This window comes from Pipistrellus hanaki (assembly GCF_964339955.1).
Source record: "Pipistrellus hanaki genome assembly, chromosome: X".
In the NCBI taxonomy this organism is placed as follows: domain Eukaryota; kingdom Metazoa; phylum Chordata; class Mammalia; order Chiroptera; family Vespertilionidae; genus Pipistrellus; species Pipistrellus hanaki.
This window is the reverse complement of record NC_140524.1, coordinates 85,149,768-85,167,878: the sequence shown is the minus strand read 5'-3', so window position 1 is coordinate 85,167,878 and position 18,111 is coordinate 85,149,768. Positions and strand designations below refer to the sequence as shown.

Here is an 18,111-nt window from a genome sequence, read left to right as displayed (position 1 = left end):
AGGAAGAGCAAATTAGCCAGATTTACCAAAATAACAAATGACATTTTAAAAATATATTTTTTATTGATTTCAGAGAGGAAGGAAGAGGGAAAGAGAGACAGAAACGCCAATGATGAGAGACCAAAGTAACAAATGGCATTTTGAGCCAACCATTTTCTTAGAACTTATCCTATGGATATACTTAATTTTTTGCCTTTTATTAAATTTATTGAGGTGACATTGGTTAACGTGATCATATAGATTTCAGGTGTGAGTTTCAATGTTACAAGATCTGTATATTATACTGTATGCCCATCACCCAAAGTCAAATCTTCTCCTGTCACCATATATTAGGATCCCCTGTCCTCCCACCCACTTCCCTCTGGCAACCACCACACTACTGTTTGTGTTCATGATTTTCAGTTTTGTAACCCACATGTGAATAAAATCTTATGGTTCTTAGATTTTTGTGACTAACATTTACTTAGCATAGTGTTCTCAAGGTTGGAAATGTTCCTGCAAATGGCCCTGTTTCATCCTTTCTCATGGCTGAGTAGTATTCCATCCTGTATATGTACCACATCATCTTTATCCAGTCCTCATAGAGCTCTTTCACTTTTCTTTATGCTCAGGTGTCTCTCTTCTGCATCATTTCTAGATTCCTATATTCTATATCACTAATTCTTTCCTCCAACTTGTTGGTTCTGTTTTATATACTCTTAATCTCTTTGTTTACTCTTTAATTGTTTACTCTGTAGTTTACTCTTAATCTCTTTAATTGCATGCTTCATTTCCGGGATTTTGGAATGGTTCTTTTTTTAAAATTCCAGTCTCATAGGTAAAGTACTCGTTTTGTTCATTGATTTGTTTTCTGAGTGCACTGAATTGCCTGTCTATGTTTTCTCAGATCTCATTGAGTATTTCTAGAACTGCAATCTTCTCTGTCATTTATATCACATATCTCCATGTGTTCTATCTTGCTTTCTGAAGATTTTGCACTTTTTTAATGGTCATCCTCATAACTGTGGCTATTCATGGTATTTTCTGTTTTTCTTTGCCTATGCATTTGTTTCTGTCTATAAATATGGTCCATAGATTTCCTGAAGAGATTTTCCTACTGTTTTCCAGTAGATGGAACTGAATCACAAGGTGTTCTTTTCTCTTTTCTTTTCTTTTCTTTTCTTTTCTTTTCTTTTCTTTTCTTTTCTTTTCTTTTTTCTTGTCTTGTCTTGTCTTTTCTTTTGTCTTTTTATCTCTTTTCTTTTCTTTTCTTTTCTTTTCTTTTCTTTTCTTTTCTTTTCTTTTCTTTTTCCTTTCTTTTCTTTTCTTTTCTAATCTCTGTGATATCACAGTCTTGAACCTCTGAGGTTTCTGTTAGATAGTACAGCCTTGCTGCCTGGGGATAGGGTTAGTTTTGCCCACACCTTAATATTGACTCCTGACCTCCACTTCTGTAAGGTTCACCCCAAACATCCCTTCTGGGGACCAGTCACTGAGGGAAATAGTGGTTTTACTGCAATAGCTCTTGGTTTGTAGATAATCTGCTCCTGGACCCCACTCTAAGGGCAACAGGAGGTGAATGTTGGGAGTCCCAGCAGGGGCAGGAATCTGTAGTTTCCTTTTTTTGTCTGGAACACCACAGCTTGGCCAGAGAGTGGAGAGCTGCACAGCAGAACCCTGTGCTCTATCAGGCATATGCTCACTCAGATACTGTGTGTTCCTTTGCTGGTCTCCCTGCTGGGCTGCCTGCTCCCCCACCTGCAGTTCTCTGTTTCTCCTGGCTGAAGGAAGTGCCTGCTACAACTGGCTTCCTCCTCTCTCCAGGCTGAGCCAACAAGCTCCCAGTTGAAGGGCTGTGTCTATGAGCCATCTGCAGTTTCCTTCGTTCATGTGTCCCATTTGTTCCTGGTTGTCTACATTTAGATGTTTCAATGCACAGGTCTTTCAGCCATGCATCTGTGTTGAGCAGGGATTTCTTAGCTGAATTATAGTTGGTTAATTTGTTGACATTTTAGGGAGAACGGACAAAGGCCCTCTCATGCCACCATTCCTCTAATGCCACTGGATATAGTTATAATTTATGAAATAACATGAATATAACATTATGCTATGTCATATTGTAGCAGGAGGAAAACTTGAAAGCAAATTAAATGCTCATTAATTAGAATATTTATTAAATTAATTATGGTAAGTTCTTAGAATATAATAGTATGCACTTTTATAAAATCATAATGTTCTTGAAGTAAAATTATGGAAATAACTGTCAGTATATATCATTAAGTAGAGAAATTAGTGGAGAAAAATATGTATTGTATCAGGTGTTTTTTAAGATGTTGAGAAAAGGAAAGAATAAATATAAATACACACACACACACACACACACACTCACAATTCTATCTTTGGAGTGCCATCCAAGAAACAGATAACTTTGGCAATCTATGGTGAGAGAAACTGGGTGGCTGAAATATAGAGACATATGGGAGAATTTATGTCCTTTATGCTTTTAAATTTTGTACCATAAGAAACTTTATATTTTCAATAAAAAAAATTTATACTTTTAAATTCTGCCATAGAAGGGCAAATTTATTCTCAACTTTGTAATAATTAACCCTGTATAAACTTACTGACAGAGCACTAATTAATTCATTTCATATGAAATGAATGAGATTATATTATAATTAGAAACAAAAAGAAAATGCCTAAACAAAAACAAATTTCACAAAACAAACAATAGTTACCCATATCACATGAAGAATATTGTGATAATGTGTATTGTATTCTATGTACCTTATACTATCTTATTCTATTTTATTTTACCATTAACTTGATTTCATAACTCATCAATAAGTCACCAACAGCAACTTGAAAAAAACATTTTTTAACCATTTCCTCTTCTTTATCCTTATTACCAAAGTCCTCTTGTTGCTTCTTCTCTCTGGAATCTTTTTCCTTTCCATTATACACATTTCACTTTATTGATTACTACTCATTTTTAAAAGATCCAGTTCAGTATCATACCTTCTAGGGAAACTTCCCTGAGAGCAGAGCTTTATAAAATTTAGTAAGTGCAAATGTTCTCTGGGGGGTTTGTAAGACATATTCTTTCTTTCTTTCTTCTAAAAGAAGTTTAAATATTTTATTTATTATTTAATATTTTCTTTAAAAGTACAGGATTTCATCTTGGATCAGTTATACAGACATGCCACAGGTGCAAGAAATAGAAACAGAATATATAGAATAAGAGATACCATGATATCATGATCTGGAACAACTAAAGTTTTCTATCCCATACTCTATATCCTGAAGAAGAAAACACATATTCTTGAGTTTCAGGCCCATCTATTCTGATTCAGTAGGTCTCTGGAGAGGCCCAGGGATTTGCATTTCTAAAAAGCTTTGGGGTGATGCTTATAATGCTGCTGTTACTGGACTAGGGACCATACTTTAATACCTGTGCTCTAAACAACACTTTGGCTGGGTTGGATATCACTCATTTGGGCTATCACAGAATCCTATAAGTGTGCTCACTACAGTGAATTACAAATGTTTCTGCATTGATATAGATACTGAAGTATATTTATATATCAATTCACCTCTAAGAAAATTGAGAAAGAGGGCCAATTTAATATATCAGTACATTGTATCTAATTAATAAATGGTTTGTTACCTGAATAGAAATTTCATTAGCTTAGCCTCATGTTTTTTTTCTGCCTAAAGAGCTTGATCAGGGGTATAGGGAAATTAAGTTCATGTGCATTTCAGCAATACATTTGACAAAGTCTCCAAATGAATGCTTATGGGGAAATGGAATCATATGAACTGGGGAGGAAATAAAGCAATTAGAGTTTGGTACCTAACTGAACAACACCAAAGGAAATGGATGGTTGAATTGATGTCAAAAATTAGAGAGGTTTCCAGAGATGTGATGCAGGTCTCTCTCTTAGGATTTAGCCTATTTGAGAATATTTTTCACAACACAACGTTTATAGAAGACAACATATCAAATCTGAAGTTCCAAAGAAACTATGAGACTGCAATATATTGCATTATAGAAGAGGACCTGAAGATCACATCCTCTCCATTTATACCATCAACATGATTGATGGGTTAACACATGTATTAAGGCTTTGAGTAGTCTGAGGTTAAGTACACATCTTCATTCTTGGGGTGGGCAGAAAAAGGGAGAGGTTAGTGAAGGACAGAACAATCAGAACTGAGGCAGGGGAGGAGGCTGAGACAAGTTCAGTAAAAATGTAAAACTGAAATCACTAGAGATGAACTAAATACCATACACTCGGCAGCAATGCTAGCAACAGATTCTGCCTCCCATTGGTGGTGGGTTTATTGTCTGTTCTCTGACTTGGTCTGGATGGATCAGAAAATGGGAGGCAATGGACCTAAGCTTCAGGAACCTTGTTGGATAAATGAGTAGGCTCAGAGAAGAGGCTGACAGCCCTGTACCTATTTCCAAAAAGTAGACTACACAAGGAGAAATAAAGGAAATGTAAGCTAGAAACAGTACATGCTAAAAAGAGCTGACAATTTTAGACACTAGTAAGTTCCACAAGAGTCAACAATGTGATTGATACAAGTACTGATGCAGTAAGGAACTGTGCAGTGGATAAAGGCATGGGTTGTGGTGAGATAAACTTGATGATGCTATGGTGGTTTAACCACTATTCAGTCAGGGACTGTATTGTTCTTTACTTCTTATCATAGAATTCTCATCTCTCCTAGAGTGGCAATCTTCAGACTCAGATAGACAAAGGATTTTTGAGGAATATGTGGGCAATAGATGTTGTTCATGATATCAGTTTCTAGATTCTTAACTTCCAAGGGATTTTTTTTTCCTGGGTTGGTCCCTGTGGTGCGCATATAATTTCAATGATCATCCCAAGTTTTTGTCATAGTGACAAAGTTTGAAAACAAATTAAATGTTCATTAACCACTTTTTGGTTAATGACAGTCCTCCAACTTTATAGAATAAAAACATGCCTCTTCTAACATATCCCAAAGGTGCATTATACCCAAGACACGGTTATGCCAAATCAAAATACAATTCAAAATATTGACAACATTTCTTCCTTTAATAAATGTACCATTAAGCACTTATCCATCCATATCATTAATAGATTCATTTTAATAAAAATTTAGTATGCTTAATGTTCATCAAAATTTCCATATATTTAGAAAATGTGGTTATTACTAGGTATACTTAGTATTAATCAGAATGGAAGCTATAACTCAATCTAAAGTATTTTTTAAAAATATATTTTATTGATTTTTTACAGAGAGTAAGGGAGAGAGATAGAGAGCTAGAAATGTGGATGAGAGAGAAACATCGACCAGCTGCCTCCTGCACACCCCCCACAGGGGATGTGCCCGCAACCAACGTACATGCCCTTGACCGGAATCGAACCCGGGACCTTTCAGTCCGCAGACCAATGCTCTACCACCGAGCCAAACCGGTTTCGGCAATCTAAAGTATTTTTAAAAATACTCTAAAGATTTTAGAGTCTTGTAGCCAAGGACATTTTTAAATTCAATTTAAATCCACATAGATAATAGAGTGATTAATAAAAGAATTTATAGCATACATATATATTATATTAATGTATAATTCTTTGGAAAAGTATAATGGAAATATGATTTAAAGAAGAAAGAGGACTGATATGAAACTACTATTTATTAAAGATGAACTTGTGGTGTATTTTTAAGTGGATGATGGTAGATATCATATTACCATGGTATTTGGATTCCACTGGATACATTCAAATGAGTAATGCAACATTTTAAATGTCAATATTTATAATATGTCAGGAGAGAAAATAGATGTCGACTTTAAAATGTGCATGAGCATAGTTAGTGTTTCTTAAAAAACTTATTTTGAGAGTTTTATAAGCAGAATAGTCTGAATAGCACCATAATGGAGGTTCTTCTGGAGCCCTCCTTGGCTTGATAGGGGAGGAGGAAAAGCACTCTTCTCTCCTCCCTCAAAAAGAAGAAAATTGTAAAAGCCATACCAATTTCCCCTTGGACCACAAAGTGTTAATCCTACTTGAACTCTATTCTAGGAATTCTCATTTCAAGAAACTCTTCTCCTTTATAATTTTCTTCTTTTAGGTGCAATTTGGTTTGTTGAAACCTGATAATCTCATGACTATTTGCAATCTTTTTTGGAGTGGTTTTCTGGTAGCTAGCTGCTACTTTCTTTGGAAAAAGAGGCTATTTTGTAAGCTTAAATTTTTTAGGGGCTTTAGTGGAAATTTCAGCTACAGCAAGAAAGGTCCCATCAACAATATATTACTATTGCCTTTAAAAAATGTCCCCATCTTAGTTTTACCTTAAGCCAATAGGGTTCCAAGATAATTGGTTCAGTTTTTTATTTTTTTATTTTTCCCTGCCTTTTTATTGAATTTATTGAGGTGACACTTAATTTTTTCATCTATAATAATAAAGGGGCAATATGCTAATTAGATCAGATGTCCTTCCAGGCATCATGATGGACGTCCTTCCTGATGAAGCCGGAGCCAGAGGAAAGCCAGCCCAGGTCCTGGGTGCCTATGGGTGACCCAAGGGAAGGCTGCCTGAGTCCCAGGTGTTGGAGGGATGCTAGTGCCAGCAGCTGGGGGAAGAAAGGCCTACTCTTGTATGAATTTTCTTGCATTGGGCCTCTAGTTTTTAATAAGTTAGGAAAGCCAGAAGAAGAGTAAGAATTAAAATCATAAAGCCAGTTAAGTGTCAGACCTGGGATTTAAACTTGGGTCTTTTGCTTTTCTCCCTATTATCATGCTACCTAAATTCAGCAATGGTTTTTTGGGTTGAGTAGAAGGGATGAAAAGTAAGAATAAGAATTATGAACCCCACTGTTCAAAAGAAAAGTTGATGCTGAATTCCACTTATCCTCAAATTAAATAAACTTCAGTGTTTACTGAAGAATTATTCTCTTGTTGAGAAACAACCTGCACTCAGAGGGATTTTTAATTTTCAATAAACCTCTATCTAGTTGCATAGTGAATGAGGATATTGAGCCTTTTTGTCCAATGACTTTCATCCAAATTTTTCAGGACACCTTTCATAGAAATATTTTCGTATCTAATAGGAAACACTGAAAATTTTTTTTAGAAAAAATAGACATAAAAGATGTCAGTGTGCTCTTTTCTTATGACCCTGCCTGATTTCACTTCTTAAAAAGTAAAAATAAACTAAGTTGGAAAGCATATTCAGTTTAACTTGAGCTGGTACACATCTATCTAAAGAAATAACTATTCAGATGTGAATTATTGCATTCCAAACAGTTAACTAGATAACATTAACTTCTAAAAAGCTAATATTGTGAAAAATGGCCACACTCTTAACTGACTGCCTGGGGTTCCATTGGTGAGTCCAACTAAAAATCCAGTTCTCCAGATAGTCTTTGGAAGGATGGTAAAATATAGATTTTAATTCTTAGGATTCTGAATCTACTATTAAGGCTGTGTTATAGTCCCGGACTTCTTTGAAAGCTAACATTGGTTTAGAACATGGAACACTGAGATCTCATTTGGTTGAACTGCATTCTCTGGTTCTTAGAGTACTCTTTCTCTGTAGAGATATCATTTGGGTTTTCTTTGTTGGTGTCACTTTGGTTTCTACCTTCCCCATGGAAAGGACTATGTCAGGTACTCTAGGGCACAGGCTTTGATAGCCTTGCTTAAATAACTTTTAGACTATTCTCCTGGGCTGAGACAGGATTTTTGGAACTCTAGTGGAGAAGCTGATGGGTTTATGATGCTGCTAACCTGAGATCACATAGAACAAGAATCAATTACATATAATTGAATAAACTGATGAAGAATGATTTGATTAGAGATTTTGTTTAGAATATTGCTGATGCTTTAATGCTCCATTTTCTTGATATAAGAGACTGTTTTTCTCTTAAGCTATTTATCACTCATAGAAATTTAATAGATTATACTTTTGTAAACAGAAGTAAAACATTTATTTTTTTCTCCCTGATTGATCCCTCCAGAATTCAGCAACACTTACTGAGTGCTTTTATTTTCATGTTGATACAATTATTTACATAGGTTCAATAAGAATATCTTATTATTCTTATATAATACTAGGACATAATTGAGAAATTCAGTTATATAACCAATGGTTTGAATGGAATGTCACATTTGAGAATTATATGCATAGAATTAGTTATGACCAGACTGTTTTAAGGAACCACTTTTGACTTTTTGGAAACAATGCTTACAAAGACTTTTTGTGAAAACTGACCTGGTACCTGGCTTACAGACTACCAGAATTATAGGTGAATAAGGAAGATCACTATCTGGCAGGCCTAGAAAACCTTAGGATAATTTGAGGACCTTGAGAATAGAGGAATAAACCAAATCTATAGGTATAGCAGGTAAAAATAATGGCAAGATCTTTGCTTGACTTTCTAATCTCATGAGGCTTGAAAAAGTCAAACATGAGATTCTTTATGAAAAACTTTCAGCAAAAGCAACGTTTAAAAGCCCTGCATGGTCAATTACTATCCTTGCTGCACCTATGTAAGTAAAGAGCCCAGCCTTATTTTGTAAATAAGAATAATCTTACTTTCAGTATCTGATCAAATGAGAGGTTACTGTAGACACACACACACACACACACACACACACACACACACACAGAGAGACAGGTATATATATATATATCACACACACGTGTGTGTATGTGTGTGTATGTGTTTCAATAGAAAACTACAGCTCACCCTTGTGGGTTATTAGATTCTAGTCTTGTTCATTGTCTTTGCGCTATTTTGAATATCCTTGTAAACTGCATGACTTTGTTACCCACCTCTAAATTGAACTGGATCCTGCCTTCTTACTCATTTTGTCACTTCTTACCAGATTTTAAATTCTAGTTTTCTTTAATATCTGGCTACAACTCTCTACACTAATATTTTCCATTTTTCTTCTATTCTCCTGACTTGGCATTACTGACAACTAAAAGCTGACTTCCCAGATTCTTATTCAGATTTTATGTTGTCTTTCAGTTGAACTTTCTCCCCAGGATCTAAAGAATCCCTGAGAGCTGAAGTTAGAGAACTTATACTTCAAAGGTCTCATCGGCACAATAGGTTACGTATGGATAACCTTTAAGCCTGGAGATGGTGCTGTGCGGACCTCTTAGGAAGCTCAATGGAACACTCATATCTTTTACATTCTGCTCTAGGAAATAATCATGACTGTGGAAAATCTCCCCCAAACCTCTCCAATGTCTGCCATCATAGAAAACATTGAAACTGTCATCAAATGACTACTACCACCTTATGTTCACCATCAACATATGTTCCCAAACCAAGCTCTATGAATCTTCTTAACTGGCTGTCCCTGGATTAAAAAACCAAGTTTATAGTCTACCAACCATTAGTTTTTTTTTATTTTCTTCTTATTTCCCCCAAATTCCCTTCATTAAATACCTGATTGCTCAAATCATCCAGCAAATATCCTGTGTTACCAAATCTCAAAATCAGTTCAATGAGTACTTCAAGAACAGAAAATTTCTGTAATTAACTATATGCACTAGCTCTCCTAAATTGTTCAACAGCCCTGGTTTCCCTTGAATAAAACAGAAGAATGGCAAATATGGTCTTAACATTCTCCTTAGCTTAAGAGAACTTTAGATAGGTTTCTTGCTGATTATGGCTTTGGTCTCTCTTTTCTCAGCACATTTACTTTAGAAAACTTTAAATTATACATCTCTGCCTCTTTGAGAGGTTAATCTACAATCCAGAAAAATCTTTCTCAAGGAGTTGCAAGTCATCCCTTTGAAATGGAAATATTAAGCAGGATAGCACCCTATCTCCCTGTCTCTGGGGAGATGGTAGCCTACCTTCAATAAATGACAATTAGTAGACACAGATGGCTTAATCACAATAACCAACCTCCACTCTAATGTTCTCCAGTTCTTTTCCACTGGCTAATTCCAATGTTTAAAATCCTTCCTGCCTTTTGTTTCAATGAAATTGAGTTTAATCTCTCTCCCCTATTGCAATAATCTTGAATAAAGTCTTCCTTGCCTATTAAGTTGTCCAATGCAATTTTTTGACAGTCCTCTGCAGAGAGGATTTTGGTGTTCAGATACTTTAGCATTCAGTCACTACAAATGTGTCCTTTGGTAGTTTTCAGTGTGGATGTGACATGAGGAATTAAGTTTCTTACATGGTAAGGAAGAACCAGCAGAGTAGTATGTAGTATTTATTCATAGACCAAAGAAGGAAAGTCATTTTTGAAGTGAGAAAAAAATACTCCCTGAAAGCATCTCAATCAGTAAAACTTAACATAAAATTATGTGTTTTCCCCCTACCTCATATTTTAATAAAAAGTTTGAAAAGCAGTAGTTAGGTACTTCTATGTCAGATAAACAGTATACCTGTAGCTCATTACTGAAAACATTCATTAAATATTAAAAACATAAGACCTTTTATAGAAACTTTAACTGGTCCCTGTTTCTTAGCATTTAATTATCATTTCTAAAATTTGAAATCAACATATTTTATGTCTAAATTGAGAGTACATTTGAAAATCAAATTTCACAGGCATGTCTTCTAGTGAGCTGACTGATGTGAAAGGGTTGTGATTATGCCTAATTTTTACCCTCTACATCACAATCTCATTTATTATGTTTCTCAGCTTGCTAAGGGTTTTGTGAGGTGATTTTTGAAATGAATATTGCTATTTGCAGGATTTCCTGAATAGGAATATTTCCAGAGCAAATTGCACAAACCAAGCGATGTGCAGTCAATTTTCACTCCAGCATAAACAATGTATTAGAACATAGCCCTTAAGGCTTTTCTAAAAATTTGGGTTTCATTACACAGCTACCTGCATTTCATCAATAAGCATGAAGTGCCCAGCAGGCCAAAGTGAGGCTCACAGAGGGCATTACATATTTGTCTTACTGGGGTTAAGAATTTGAGTATAGAAAACAAATGACCTGGATGGAGAAATAGTAGGCTCTTTGTTTCAGAGGTAGCCATTGCCACCATGGCAAGACAAAAAAGAATTACTTAAATTGAGGAAATAGCAGCTTGTACATTGGCTTCCTTTGCATTAACTTCTCAGATTTTAAGAAAGTATTTCTCTGTGTTAAAAAAAAAATTGGCATGTCCTCAAAACTGTTTGAAAAGTTTGTTTTTTGGTTTCCAATAGTTTAAAATTAAGCAAAGTCCATTTCCCCCATCTTTCTCTCTCTCTCTCTTTCTCTCTCTTTTTTAATCCTCACTCGAGGTTATTTTCCATTGATTCTTAGGGAGAATAGGAAAGAGAGGGAAAGACAGAGAGACACATTGATGTGATAGAAACACACATCAATAGGTTGCATCCTACAGGAGCCATGAGCAGGGCCTGGGTTAGGGAGGAGCCTGAAACCAAGGTACCTACTCTTGACTAGAATCAAACCGGGACACTGTGGTCCGTAGGATGATACTCTATCCACTGAGCCAGGGCTTCCCATCTTTCTTTAACTAAAAAAAAAAGTTTAATCTTTTTAAGCAGAGGGCTATAGCTGGCTATACAGTCTAAATTCACATAGCTTAAAGCAGAACTATGTGTAATCTCAACATTTTTAGACAGTGAATATAGATAGAAACTAGACAAAGGGAAATAAAGAACTAGGTAAGTTAATTATTCATACAGGTCACAACTCTGATTACAAGCTAGGGATATGAGAATTATGGAGGGAATCTCTCCAGTCATTCTATATACAATTTAAAAAAATCTTATTAGGGGTGTGTGTGTGTGTGTGTGTGTGTGTGTGTGTGTGTGTGTGTAATACAGCTGTAAGTAGAAGAACCAGCTAAAGGGATATTTTTGAAATCTGCACTCCAGATATAAAAAACTCAGAATATGCACAGAGGACTGAAGCCAAGGAGTTCTACTGCCAGAAAAAAAAGCTGCTGCTTCTCTCCTCAGTGAGTTAGACCAAGCTGAGGGAGACAAATATCAGGATTTTTTGAAACTACACACAGCATCAAGAGTGGTGACTTGAAGCTTTGATAAAGGAAAGTGATTAACAGAGCTGAGAGTGGCTTTTATTCCAAACTGCAGCGACCTATTGGCAGGAACCTATGGGCCATAGACAAACAAAGACCCAATGCATGTTTTCAATATTTGTGAATCATTCTGGGGGCACAGACTGGGACCAAAGTAACTTTGGTTAAGTCAACGACATCCATTTGTATCATAGTAGTTTGTCAACTTTTAAACATATTTAGCATACAGAGATAGCTAAGAATATATATTTTTCATCATATAATGAATAAGCACATTTTAACTGAAGATTATGTTAGAAAGTAAAGAAATGTGCTTTTATCTGTGAGTTACAAAAAGATCTTCCTAATTGGGGACAAAGAATTTATGGTCTTTCCTCTTTGCAACACTAAATCAAGGAACATTTAAAAATAAACTGGAAAAAAGATGAAGGCACACTTCCAAGCTCTTTCTATGAAACCAGCATTACCGTAATCCCCAAACCAGATAAAGACACTACAAAGAAAGAGAATTACAGGCCAATATTCCTGATGAACAAAGATGCTAAAATCTTCAAAAGAATTCTAGCAAATTGGATCCAGCATTACATTAGAAAGATCATACACCACAACCAAGTGGGATTTATTCTGGGGATGCAAGGATGGTATAATATCTGCAAATCAATAAATGTGATACATCACATAAACAAATTGAGAGACAAAAATCACATACTCATATCAATTGATGCAGAAAAAGCATTTGACAAAATCTAACCCCCTTTCTTGATAAAACCCTCAGCAAGTGGGAATTGAGGGACCATACCTCAACACAATAAAAGCCATATATGACAAACATACAGCCAACATCATACTCAATGGGCAAAACTTAAAACCATTTCCCCTAAGAAAAGGAAGAAGACAGGAATGCCCACCCTCACCACTGCTGTTTGACATAGTATGGGAAGTGCTTGCCATCATGATTAGACAAGAAGAAATAAGAGGCATCCAAAGTGGAAAAGAAGAAGTAAAACTGTCATTATTCACAGATGACATGGTATTGTACATTAAAAAAAAAACACCCTATAGACTCGATAAAAAATCTACTAGACTTAATAAATGAATTTGGCAATGAAGCAGGATACAAAATTAACACCCAGAAATGTATGGCTTTTTTATACACCAATAACGAACTCACAGAACGAGAAAAGAAAAAAGACAATCCCATTTACCAATGCAACCAAAAAATTAAGATACTTAGGAATAAACTTAATCAAGGAGTTAAAGAACCTGCACTCAGAAAATTATGGGACACTATAAAAAGATAGAGGAGGACATACACAAATGGAACAGTATACCATATTCATTAGGATTGGAAGAATCAACATCATTAAAATGTCCATACTACCCAAAGCAATCTATAAATTCAATGCAATCTCCATTAAAATACCAACAGCATATTTCAGAGACCTAGAACGAACTCTCCAAAAATTCATATGGAATAATAAAAAAAAAAGACTGAATAGCTGCAACAATTCTGAGGAAGAAGAACAAAGTTGGAGGGATCACAATACCAGATATCAAGCTATATTACAAAGCTACTGTTCTCAAAATGGCCTGGTATTGGCACACGAACAGACATATAGACCAAGGGAACAGAACAGAGATCCCAGAAATCAGCATAAGCCATTATGCTCAATCAATATTTGACAAAGGAGGCAAGAGCATACAGTGGAGTCAAGATAGTCTCTTCAATAAATGGTGTTAAGAAAATTGGACAGATACATGCAAAAAAATTAAATGACCACCAACTTACACCATACACAAAAATAAACTCAAAATGGATAAAAATACTTAAACATAAGATGGAAACTATAAAAATCTTAGAAGAATCCATAGGCAGCAAAATATCAGACATATCTCATAGCACTATCTTTACAGATACAGCTCCTAGGACAATGGAAACTAAGGAGAAAATTAACAAATTGGACTACACCAAAATAAAAAGCTACTGCATAGAAAAAGGGACGTCCATTGGGATTGGGCCTAAATGGGTAGTCAGACATCCCTTGAGTGGTCCCAGATTGGAGAGGATGCAGGGTAGGCTGAGGGACACCTCCTCCGCCATGTACAAATTTCATGCACCAGGCCCCTCTAGCTCAGAAATAAGAGGGATAAGAAAGATACGAAGATGCTCTTGCCGAAACCAGTTTGTCTCAATGGATAGAGCGTCTGCCTGTGGACTGAAAGGTCCCAGGTTTGATTCTGGTCAAGGGCATGTGGTTGCAGGCACATCCCCAGTAGGGGGTGTGCAAGAGGCAGCTGATCAATGATTCTCTCTCATCGATGTTTCTAACTCTCTATCCCTCTCTTTTCCTCTCTGTAAAAAAAATCAATAAAATATATTTTTTAAAAAAGAAGAAGAAGATGCTCTCTGCATTCAAAGAGCAGCGTGATGAGATAGTCAGGTCTCTAAAATTTATGTGCAAATCAATATACAAAGGTTATTGGAGATAGATACAGAGGTTTATAAGAAATCTGAAAAGGGATGTTTTAGTCTACTTGAGAGTATAGAAGAAAGCTTTAAGAAGCAACGATACTGAAATCATTCTTGAAAGACGGAATAAAATTAATCATGAAAAAAAGAGAAAGGAGTCATTTAAAGAAGACAGAAAAATCAAAAAGAAAGAGATGGCATCAAGCTACATGCATGTAAAGATACAATATAATGTGTTGTGAGTAGGCTATAAGAATAGGTTTTTGGCAGAATAAGAGGAGAGAAAGGTAAATTGGAGTCAGTCTGAGAGGGTTTTATATAAAATCTACTAAAGAGACTATACTTTATATTTGTAGGTACCTAATCTCCTAAATGACTTCAGCTATTGATAAGAATTCTACAAACATACTAAGTGCAATTAAAACAGGAATGGAAGATGGATTGTGCTCTCGCCAATATGGCTCAGTTGGTTAAGGATCATCCCATGCACTGAGGGGTCACCAATTTGATTCCTGGTTTGGGCACATACCCGAGTTGCAGGTTCAATCCTCAGTTGGGATGTGTTTATGAGAAGCAACCAATCGATCATCAATGTTTCTCTCTCTCTCTCTCTCTCTCTCTCTCTCTCTCTCTCTCTCTCTCTCTCTCTCTCTCTTGTTTCTCACTCACCTTCCCTCTCCCTCTTCCTCTCCCTCTCTCCATCCCTCTCCCTCTTCCTCTCCCTCTCTCCATCCCTTCCTTCTTCCCTCCCTCTCTCCCCTTCTTCTTCTCTCTCTAAGATAAATAAAAACATATTAAAAAAGAAAATAGATTGTAGTAGTAAATATGATGAAGGCATTCTAATGATAGAAATTTAATTAATATATTAGTGCTAGTAAATGCTGCAAACAGAAAATGTGAGCCAAATAATAATAACCAACATTATAACAACAATGATAATTAATGATTGTAACAAATGAGGAACTTAGTTCATTGTTATTGCCATTCTTTTGGAAAACTATTTAAAGCAACGAGTCCCTACCTTAATATCAAATGGTCCTCTTTGATTTGGTTGATTGAGAATTTCCAACTGATTCCTAATGGGAGACAGCCACAGAAGCAGATGATTTAATTGCTCTTCAAGTTGTCCAAGATCTTTTATGTTAGCCTCAAGTTCTCCTTGTTTTGTAGGTAAGTCTCTAGAAACCTGCAAGAAAACAAAAGAAAAATATTCTCATGATTTAAATAAAAAAGGAAAATGAAATATTTTAAAAAATTATTTGTTATAAAATGTTATATAAATTTAATGTATTTGGTATTTTAAGAGTATGATATTGATTACTTACATGGGTTACCTGTTAGCATTTAATTTGTGTATTGTAAATAATTGATTAATAATCTTTTCAAAAATGTCTATGCTTAAAAATTATACACATTATTTAGAAAATTGATAACACATACCCACACAAAAATCTAACTCCAACCAATAAAATTAAAGGAGTGTATTCTTCACTTAACCCCTCACTTATTAAAAATAATGGTGTATTATGTATTATAAGTCAGACACTCTGCAAAGGCACTTTGCACTTGCATTTTTGTGAGTGATAGTGAGCTCTAGTATAAACAAATAAAACAGAATCAGAAGATTAGAATAAGAAGTAAAGCAATCATTTGGATTAGAATAGAACCCGAAAAATTATTTTATTTTTTTTTTATTTTTTATTTTTTTTTTATATATTTTATTGATTTTTCACAGAGAGGAAGAGAGAGGGATAGAGAGTTAGAAACATCGATGAGAGAGAATCATCGATCAGCTGCCTCTTGCACACCCCCTACTGGGGATGTGCCTGCAACCAAGGTACATGCCCTTAACCGGAATCGAACCCGGGACCTTTCAGTCCGCAGGCCGACGCTCTATCCACTGAGCCAAACCGGTCCCGGCCCGAAAAATTATTATAGGTTATGTTTATTAAGAGCTAACTATGTACCAAACACCATGCTTGGATGTTTCACATAAATTGTCTTGTTTAATTGTCTTCATCTGGAATTTCAGCCTTAATTATATGTTCAATGTCATCTTCTGTTCATAATTTGGATTCACTATCTGATATTAATAATATATGAGCATGAGGCAGTCCGCATTTCTGAAATTCAATTACTTGAATTTTAGCTATTACTTTGCCAAATAAATGGAATCTATGCTAATAAAAGGGCAATATGCTAATTAGACCAGATAGACGATATGTCTTCTAGACGTCCTTCCGGATAAAGCCATGGTGGCGTGACCAAGGCAGAGGTGGTTAGGGTCAATCAGGCCAGAGGGAGAGAGGGGTTAGGGGTGATGTGGCTGGCAGGGGAGCATTTAGGGACATCAGGCAGGCAGGCAGGTGAATGGTTAGGAGCCAGCAGTCACAGATTGTGACAGGGATATCTAAATGCTGGTTTAGGCCCGTTGGAAATCCCCCAAGGTGTCCCTGATTGGAGAGAGTGGAGGCCAGGCTCAGGGACACCCCCCCCCCCATGCACAAATTTTGTGCACCAGGCCTATAGTAAAATATAATATTTAAAAAAGGTATCTAGCCGAAACCGGTTTGGCTCAATGGATAGAGTGTCGGCTTGGGGACTGAAGGGTCCTGGGTTCGATTCCGGTCAGGGGCATGTACCTTGGTTGTGGGCATGTCCCCAGTAGGGGGTGTGCAAGAGGCAGCTGATCGATGACTCTCTCTCATCGATGTTTCTAACTCTCTATCTCTCTCCCTTCCTCTCTGTACAAAATCAATAAAATATATTTAAAAATAAAAAATAAATAAATAAGGTATCTATATATATAAAATTTCAGAGACCAAACAGTGGAATGACTGGAACGACCAATCGCTATGATGTGCACTGTGGTGGCCAACTGGCTTGATCCAGACCCCAACTGGCCCCCACCAACCTCCTGCAGCTCCTCTCCCCAGTTGGCCGCTGCCCCTCCCTCCCAGCCAGCCCTGCCTGTGGCCGGCCAACCTTCTGGGTTCTCCCCCAGACCAGCCTCCTGATAGGCCTCGATCCCCAGCCAGGCTTTGGGAACCCACCTGTGCACAAATTCATGCACTGGGCCTCTGTTTACATATATCATTTAAATGAGCATTCAGCTTAATATTAAAATTCTATCAAGTCAGATCTGTTTTCAACTTTTTGTCAGCATTGTAAATTGTTTGTAATACCTGCCCATTTGGGGTTGAATGTCATGGTTATGAATAAATTTGGCCCGCCATACTTTGTTACAATTGCCATAGCATCCTGATATCCCTGTTGTATATTTCTGGGATTACCAGCAAAAGTTGATGGAAGTATTATCATTTTACCAATCAGCATAGTGTCATTTTCAGATCTAGATATGAAATAATCCATCAAACCACTATATTTTTCAACTCTCAACTTAGGTTGGTTTGTTTTAATGAAATTTATCTGATTGGCCTCAATTTTTTAAAATTAATCCACAATAAACTGTTAGTTAATTTTCCTGCATTTAAAATAGGATTGAACATGTTCCACAGAAAGATAAAATCTATAATACTGCATTTATGTGATTCGTATCCTTACATTTTGCCTAGTATTATTGTTGAATACACTGATTTTTTTCTGAGTCTTAATGCAATATCTGTTTCCCAGC

The 18,111-nt window shown here is 36.1% G+C and overlaps 1 protein-coding gene across 3 annotated transcripts in view; it reads right to left on the bottom strand.

Moving 5' to 3' along the window:
- Positions 1-18,111, bottom strand: part of DMD (dystrophin) — a 2,141,216-nt gene that overhangs the window by 747,506 nt on the left and 1,375,599 nt on the right. For all 3 annotated transcript variants that reach the window (XM_084869361.1, XM_084869360.1, XM_084869362.1), the window contains one exon: positions 15,499-15,663. In XM_084869361.1, the coding sequence (XP_084725487.1) occupies positions 15,499-15,663 (165 nt within the window). The remainder of the gene's footprint in view (positions 1-15,498; positions 15,664-18,111) is intronic.